The following is an 8,785-nucleotide window of genomic DNA, read 5'->3' as shown; positions in this document are numbered from 1 at the left end:
ATCACTTTTAAGTAATTTATTTTACTTTACAAATACAATAATATATGTGTAATTAAGTATGAATTCTTTAAACAAATGATTATTGATTATAGTCAATAGTCATGCTGATTTGCTTGTTATATCCAATTTTCTCAACACTAAGATTAACCACATGTTAGAAATAGCAAGGGTATTATAGTCAGGTAGCACATCAGAACAAACATATTATATAAAACAACCAATAACGAAACGAAACGAAAATCAACAAGTGCGTAACAATGGCACTGAACGATTTCTTCGCCGGCGAGATAGCGACGGAGCTTCTCAAAATGCTCATAACCATATCTCGAAAGTCTCTTCTATGCAGAGCAAGCGCAGAACAACTCATATCTTGCATCAACGAAATCCTCCCCACAATACAAGAAATCAAATACACCTGCGTCGAGTTACCGGAGCAAAGACAGTTTCAGCTAGACCGTTTCTCGGAGATTCTCCGTTCAGGCGTCGAACTCTCTCAAAAAGTCCTCTCCTCAAGCCGGTGGAACGTGTACAAGAATCTCCAGCTAGCAAAGAAAATGGAGAAGCTTGAGAAGAACGTTTCACGGGTCATCCACTCGTAATGAAATGTAATGTTAAATTTATGTTAATGATGATCTATGTAATTTTAAGTATTTTGATGTTAATTTATGTTATTCTTCAAAAATTCAACAATTGTTTATGATGTGATAAAACATAGCATATTCCAGAAACATATCTTTAAAATATAATTTTAGACAAAATTAAGATGACTCACTAACAAAGTACTAAAATATATATGATATAGATGCATCTGAAAATAAATCTACAAAATTCATGAACATTTATGATTTTTCAGTAGGATGTGCTGGGAACCCATGAAATCTAGAAAGTATTTTAAGATGAGAAAATAGTTTTGTATTTTTGTTGGATGACCAAATATTGTGGGTAGTTTTTTTACTAATATATTTATCTAAGTTGTAGTCGAAGTTTTCTTAGTTAAAGGTGTCATCTTAGTTGAGATTATAGGAGGATCAATCATATCTTAATACACGTATAAAAATAATTTTATAAAAAAATGATTTAAAAATACATTTAACAATCTAATAATCCTAAGAAAATTTTCTTCAGATCAATACAAAATATGTTTTAAGTAGTAATTTAACGATTAGCATTTGTAATATTGTTTTCTTTGAACTAAAACCACAAAATCCGGTGAAGATTGAAATAATGGTGATATTTCAAGTGCAGCAATATATATTAAGGTCAAGGTAATGGTGCACCACATATTTTACTTTTTGACTTGACACCTTTATCAGATAAATTAGTAAAGTCTTGTATGTTTTTGTATATTAATAGAAAATAAATACTACAAATAATGACATTAAATAATTATTTAAAAAATGATAATTTTTGACACGTGTCTAAATATATTATTTTAAGAAATTAAAAAAGATAATTTTTTATTAAAAATAATATAATTATTACTTTAATTTATATTTTTAAAATACAATTTCTTATTGTGATTTTTCAAAATAATCTCCTTAAGCCACTTGTTAGTATGATCCGCATATAAAAGGAATAAATTTTAAGTAAGTTTGTTTGGATTCAGAGAAAAGGGAGAATAAGACACAAAGAAAGAAAAATGGAGAATAAGACCACACATTCTTATTTCTTATCTTTTAGTTCTAAAATGCATTTATTGTTTATGTTCAACTTTAACAGATATTACTTGGCAGGTTAAATTCATATCATTTTTGTTTGGTTGAATTTTGGATAGTATTTATTAAATATATATTAGAATTACCCCCAACATAGTTATACAGGAATAAAATATAAAAGTGCAAACATCATGACACATATAAAAGGAACGAATATATATATTTTTTATCCTCGTAGTCAAAATATATTGAAAATTAACAGATTAATAAACTAGTAATAAATTTAAGAAAAATAACATTATCCCCTTTTGAGATGAATCTCTTTGTTTTTTTTACCTCTAGTAAACATTGAAAGTGTCACGACTTCATGTGTTAAGGCAAAGGAAAATCTTTCTCTTGAGTGTGATAATCTTAAAGAGAATTAGAGTAAAAAAAATCTTTTAATCCCAACTTATAAATATTTAATATTGAAATTTCATTAAGTCAATTCAGTTGATAGTTAGGTAGAGACAATAGAGGTAAAATTCCATTAAGGATGCGAGTTCGAATATGTGATATCTTATTTGTTCTTTTTTAAAAAAGATAAATTTCAATCACTAAATTATTTGATTAAAAATAAATAAATATTTAATATCAGATACTTCACATATATAAATAAAATTATGTTTGTTTTATATATAAATATTATTAAAATTTTCTTTAGTGTGTCATGCTTGTCATTATTCCTTTTAATTTTTGTTGTTTTCTTAATGATAAATTTAATATTAATAAATAGGTGAAAAATCACTAAAATACAAAAGAGAAAGGAACATTTAGGACAAGAAATATGAAACCAACCACAATAAAAAAATCAAAGGAAACAATAAGAAAATAAAAAATAGGATATATATGCGTCAAAACAGCTACACCATCTAAATGGAACTCACAAAACACCCAAACAACTAGAATCTCATCCATATAGTTTAGGGAGACTATTAAACAGATTATAAGCCATTGAGAGAACCAGGAAACCACAATCACTACCAACTTTTGAATCGAGACAGTCACTCGATCTACTAAGGATTAAAATAGAGGAAAGATTTTCGAAGATAGTCAGAGAAGGAGCGTGAGTCCACCTCTATTTTACTAAGAAACAATTTTATGGCCAAAAAATACTCTTCTCCTTCACTTCTTTCACAATTTTTGGAACACTGTTAAAAATATCATCACTACAATGTGGCAAATCATAGCAAAATCATCTCTAAACTTAGCCCTACAACCTAAAGATAGGAAAAAATCAAATAAAAGTCTATGATCACTAGGAATAATCGAATGTCATTAAAATATCTTATACCAACTCTCAAATCTAACTCACAAGTGACAAAAAGATGGGAAATCGACTCAATCAACCCCTCATACAAAGGACAAAAGATCTCATTAGCATCAACAATCACCCATCCTCCCTTTTAAATAGATTCTCCGTAGAAGGGAGTCTATTTTACAAAAATCACCAACAAAAAAAAACATTTAAAGGGTCCTAACTCATCCAAATTAAGGAAAAATCTAATCCTTAACTAGATCAGAGGACAAAAAAGAGATAAGAATATCTAATTAAACATGATAAATTGATGCAACAGAGAATATATCATCTCTTGTGTACTTCTAGCTCCACTTATCTTTATCTTTGGATATAGCAGAAACATGAAACATAGAGAGAAGATTATAAACCACATGTATCTCACGGAGAAAGAAAGTTATCCTCTACCTCAGATCCTAAACAAAATTCTCATTTTCCATTCAACCAATCTCTAATATCAACCCATCTGGTATGATAGAACTAGAAAGTAGACCAAGAAGCTTGATCCTAAGCGGAATAGTTTCTACCCAAGGATCTTCTCAAAAGAAAGTTTGAAGGACCGATCCCACTTTCTTAAGAATACCATCAGCAAATGAATTAGAAGGGTCGTCATCTCTAGACCCAAGAAGAGACACATCTCTCCACCAATAAAAAGCAAATCAAAATTTCAAGTTTCTCCCCCTTCCGCAAAGAGGAGGAGACAAATGAGATACCATATCTACCTACAAGAATGTCATACCATAAACCTAAAGCGCTTGTAACCAATTTCTATATCCATTTAGTCAAAATGACTAGATAAACTAGTTGCAGGTCCTTAACTCCCAACACCCACCCCTTACTTTTAGGTTTGTAGACAATGTCTCACTTGAGCCCATAGATCTTAGATTCTCTCTTCACTCTTGTTCAAATGAGTCTTCTTTAAATCTTAACAAAAGCTTCTTTCAAACTATCACATACAACTTCAAGAAGGATAGAAAGAAGATATAGATAATATTAAACACAAAATTTAGAAGAACAATTCGATCATCCAAATTAACATATCTGCATTTCCATGAGTGAAACCTCTTAGTCAGCAACCATTTAAAAAAATTCCAATTAGATTTAAACCTACGATTATCGGCATAGCAAAATACTTTCTTTCATTTTTATTGAAATATTTATTTTATTTTTCATTTATTCCTCTCATTACTATTTTAATATATCACTTTTAAGTAATTTATTTTACTTTACAAATACAATAATATATGTGTAACTAAGTATGAATTCTTGAAACAAATGATTATTGATTATAGTCAATAGTCATGCTGATTTGCTTGTTATATCCAATTTTCTCAACACTAAGATTAACCACATGTTAGAAATAGCAAGGGTATTATAGTCAGGTAGCACATCAGAACAAACATATTATATAAAACAACCAATAACGAAACGAAAATCAACAAGTGCGTAACAATGGCACTGAACGATTTCTTCGCCGGCGAGATAGCGACGGAGCTTCTCAAAATGCTCATAACCATATCTCGAAAGTCTCTTCTATGCAGAGCAAGCGCAGAACAACTCAAATCTTGCATCAACGAAATCCTCCCCACAATACAAGAAATCAAATACACCGGCGTCGAGTTACCGGAGCAAAGACAGTTTCAGCTCGACCGTTTCTCGGAGATTCTCCGTTCAGGCGTGGAACTCTCTCAAAAAGTCCTCTCCTCAAGCCGGTGGAACGTGTACAAGAATCTCCAGCTAGCAAAGAAAATGGAGAAGCTTGAGAAGAACGTTTCACGGTTCGTGCAAGGTCCCATGCAGGCTCATATATTGGCTGACGTGCATCACGTGCGGTTCGAGATGGCGGAACGGTTCGACCGAGTGGACGCGTCGAATAGGAAGCTGGAGAAGTATTTTGGTGCTATGAAGATTGGTGTTGGAGGTGGAGGGTGGGTGGAGGAAGCTGTGAGGTCTTGTATGGAGGAAGATGAGAATTGGGTTGAGGGTAATTGTGGAAATTTGAATTTGAGTATTGGTTTGGATTTGGGGAAGAAGAAAGTTATAGAGAAAGTTATTGGAAGAGAGGATTTATGGGTTGTTGGGGTTTGTGGGATTGGTGGATCTGGGAAAACTACTCTTGCTAGAGAGGTTTGTAGAGATGAACAAGTTAAATGTAAGCATAATTCAATTCTTATTCATTAAGAACTTCTCTGAATTTGACAGAATCACGAGGATAAACAAACTTAATTAAGTGCTTATAGCATAAGTGTTTATCGTATAAGTGCTTACGTATAACCTATTTCAGTAATAAAAGGTAAACTAAAGTCAAACTGTTTTCATAAGCTAGTTTGAAGAGCTTTTGAAAATAAGCTAAAAACAACTTATAAGTAGTTGTTTCTATAAGCTCTACCAAATAGGCTTACAAGTGTTTCAAAAGTTTTAACAATTGTTACTATTTGCAGGTTATTTTAAGGAGAGAATCTTGTTTCTAACTGTTTCACAATCTCCAAATGTGGAGCAGCTAAGGACAAAGATTTGGGGACACATCATGGGAAACAGAAACTTGAATCCAGATTATGCGGTTCCTCAATGGATACCACAATTTGAATGCAGAAGTGAAGCTAGAACGTTGGTTGTTCTAGACGATGTTTGGTCACTCTCAGTTCTTGAACAGCTTGTGTATAGAATACCAGGTTGCAAGTTTGTTGTGGTTTCTAGGTTCAAATTTCCAACAATATTCAATGAAACTTATGAGGTTGAATTGTTGAGTGAAGAGGATGCTTTGTCTTTGTTCTGTCACCATGCTTTTGGACAGAAATCGATTCCTTTTACAGCTAATGAGAATTTGGTTAAACAGGTATTACAACTTCGCAGCGTATAGATAAAGTAATTTAAGTTTGTGAGAATAAACAACTTAATTAAGTGCTTACAACATAAATGCTTCTCATATAAGTACTTATTGATAAATTGTTTCTATATAAAAGATAAAATAAAGTTAGTCCACAAATCCTATCTCAATTGGCAGAAACCGATATTGTTAGGTTGTATGCCATCATCAGGGTTCAAACCCTGGTCCTCATGGTTGTGTGTCTGAGTTTCTAGTGATCGAATCATGTGTGTTATCTGTTTTTTTTTATATGTTTTCTTTTGAACCATGATTGTTGTTCTAAAAGTATTCAATTGGAAATAGGTTGTGAGTGAGTGCGAAAAGCTTCCATTGGCGCTAAAAGTGATCGGAGCTTCGTTGAGAGATCAAACCGAAATGTTTTGGGAAAGTGTTAAAAACAGGTTATCTCAAGGCCAAAGTATTGGAGAATCTCATGAAATCAACCTGATTGAAAGAATGGCGATAAGTATAAACTACTTAAGAGAAGAGATCAAGGAATGTTTCTTGGACTTGTGTTCATTCCCCGAGGATAAAAAAATCCCTCTAGATGTTCTCATCAATATGTGGGTCGAAATCCATGATATTGATGAGAAAGATGCTTTTGCTATTGTTGTTGAGCTCTCTAACAAAAATCTTCTCACCTTGGTGAAAGAAGCACGGTACGCAACTCGAAACTGTTCTTAAAAGATTTTGTATTGTTAATTTGCAATGAGGAATGGAATTTATTCTAAAAATATTTTGATAACTTGATCTATCAGTGCTGGTGGCATGTATAGTAGTTGCTTTGAGATCTCAGTTACTCAACATGATGTACTTAGAGACCTTGCACTTAATTTGAGTAACCGCGAGACCATTAATGAACGCCGGCGATTAGTTATGCCAAAACGAGAGAACGGGCTCCCCAGAGAATGGATGAGACGCAAACACAAACCATTCGAGGCACAAATTGTTTCAATTCACACAGGTATATAGATATAAATGCGTGTCTGTGTCTGTGTTTGAGTGCGTTCTGATGAATTATATACTATTTTTTCTTGCGGCTAATTCGATTCATGTATCCAATGAATATTACATTGCAGGCGAAATGAAGGAAATGGATTGGCCTAAACTTGAATTTCCAAAAGCTGAAGTGCTGATTATAAATTTTACATCCAAGAATTACTTTTTACCTCCTTTCATAGATAAAATGCCAAATTTAAGAGCATTAATAGTAATAAACTATAGTGCATCCTATGCTTGTCTTCACAATGTTTCAGTTTTCAACAATTTGGCAAACTTGAGAAGCCTATGGCTTGAAAAAGTTTCCATCCCTCAATTTGGAGGCATTGTCATGGAAAACTTAGGCAAGTTATTTATAGTCTTGTGTAAGATTAACAACAATCTAGAGGGTAAAGAGGTAAACCTGTCTCGAATCTTTCCTAACCTCTCTGAGATCACTCTTGATCATTGTGATGATGTAACTTCTTTGCCCTCAAGCATTTGTAGGATACAATCTCTCAAAAACATGAGTCTCACCAATTGCCACAATTTGGCACAACTTCCTGCTGAATTAGGCGCCCTGAGATCTCTCGAGATTCTTCGGTTATACGCTTGTCCGAAATTGAAAATGCTTCCTCCTAGCGTCTGCGACATGATTAGATTGAAGTATATCGATGTTTCGCAATGTGTTTACTTGTCATGTTTTCCTGAAGAGATTGGAAAATTAGCAAGTTTGGAAAAGATTGACATGAGGGAATGCTGCATGATTAAGAATGTGCCTCAATCTGCTATTTTGTTGAAGTCTTTGAGGCTTGTAATTTGTGATGAGGAAGTGTTTGGTATGTGGAAAGATGTTGAGAAGGCCAAGCCTAATGTTCATGTTCAAGTGTCAGAACAGTACTTTGATTTGGAATGGCTTAGAGAATGAATGGTGTCTTGTGTTCTTGTGATGTTTGTACCCATATTCTTTGTAAAAAGTTGTTCATAATTGTATTTAATGGAAGTTTTCTTCTTCATAAACTTATTCTCTTTAAGTGGTGAAAATTATGGCAGTCTTTTTTGTTAGTCTTTAATAATGACAAATACCAAGTTGCTAAAGTTCATTAATAATCACGCAAGTAATGGAAAACCAAAATGTGGAAAACTGTTAGGATAAACAATTTAATTAAGTTCTTCTAGTATAAGTGATTATCATATAAGTGTTTATTTATAAAACAAAATAATTTAAGGCTTTCCATTAACTATCTTAAACATGACTTAGTCGAACTTGAGGATTTGAACATTGATGAGTATGATGGTCGTAATTTCGTGGCTCCTAGAAGTGGGGGATTGTGAGTGAGATTTAGGATTTTTATTATTCGTAACCGAGTTCTCACTCTTAGTTCAATTTTGTAGAAGGGCATTTAGGGTTTTGATGTCCTATAACTTTCTCCGAGACATTTGAGACATTCGTCTCCTTGGACATGTGTCGAGAAATCCATTGACTCTCTTATCTTGCAATTTTTAGAGATTGGTCAATTTTTATCTAGTATGCCTCAATGAAGTGTCAATTTCTTAAGTCATTCAACTGTGAATTGGATGACCTTATTTGATATGGATTAGACATTGGTTCCGTCTGAAACAATTGTTCCACAATCCCTAGCTCGTAGAGACGTGTTCTGGCTTTTTTTGGCCTCACAACTATCTTATTCTCTGAAGCATGTGCTTGTCGACGAGTATTACATAGACCTTCTTATGACATGCGTTGTTGAGGATGCCAACAAATTTTGTGCTATGAAAGGTGACAATTGAACATTTGAGAGTTCGTTGGTCTAAGACGATTTACTTGATTCAGAGTCCTTCTACTGTGCTTTGAGCCATTCGTTATGGACGACTAACGTTCTTCACCAGCCTTAGGAATCTTTAGAGTTTAAATATCACGTTGGACTTCATCATTATTTTTCTTGTCAT

The 8,785-nt window shown here is 33.1% G+C and overlaps 1 protein-coding gene across 2 annotated transcripts; it reads left to right on the top strand.

Moving 5' to 3' along the window:
- The first annotated feature begins 200 nt into the window (after nucleotides 1–200).
- LOC127097426 (probable disease resistance protein At4g33300) lies at nucleotides 201–7,855 on the top strand. 2 transcript variants are annotated; one of them, XM_051035920.1, is made up of 6 exons: nucleotides 201–415; nucleotides 4,602–5,143; nucleotides 5,433–5,827; nucleotides 6,161–6,516; nucleotides 6,616–6,821; nucleotides 6,937–7,855. In XM_051035920.1, the coding sequence occupies exons 1-6, from the start codon at nucleotides 258–260 to the stop codon at nucleotides 7,761–7,763; spliced, it is 2,484 nt and encodes an 827-aa protein (XP_050891877.1). In that variant the 5' UTR covers nucleotides 201–257; the 3' UTR covers nucleotides 7,764–7,855. The 2 variants fall into 2 exon arrangements, with proteins under 2 accessions (XP_050891877.1, XP_050891876.1); XM_051035919.1 differs by lacking the exon at nucleotides 201–415 and having other exon boundaries at nucleotides 4,342–5,143.
- The last annotated feature ends 930 nt before the right edge of the window (nucleotides 7,856–8,785 follow it).

This window comes from Lathyrus oleraceus, chromosome 6 (genome assembly GCF_024323335.1).
Source record: "Lathyrus oleraceus cultivar Zhongwan6 chromosome 6, CAAS_Psat_ZW6_1.0, whole genome shotgun sequence".
Taxonomy (NCBI): domain Eukaryota; kingdom Viridiplantae; phylum Streptophyta; class Magnoliopsida; order Fabales; family Fabaceae; genus Lathyrus; species Lathyrus oleraceus.
The sequence above is the reverse complement of the archived record's forward strand: the minus strand, read 5'-3'. Positions and strand labels throughout refer to the sequence as shown.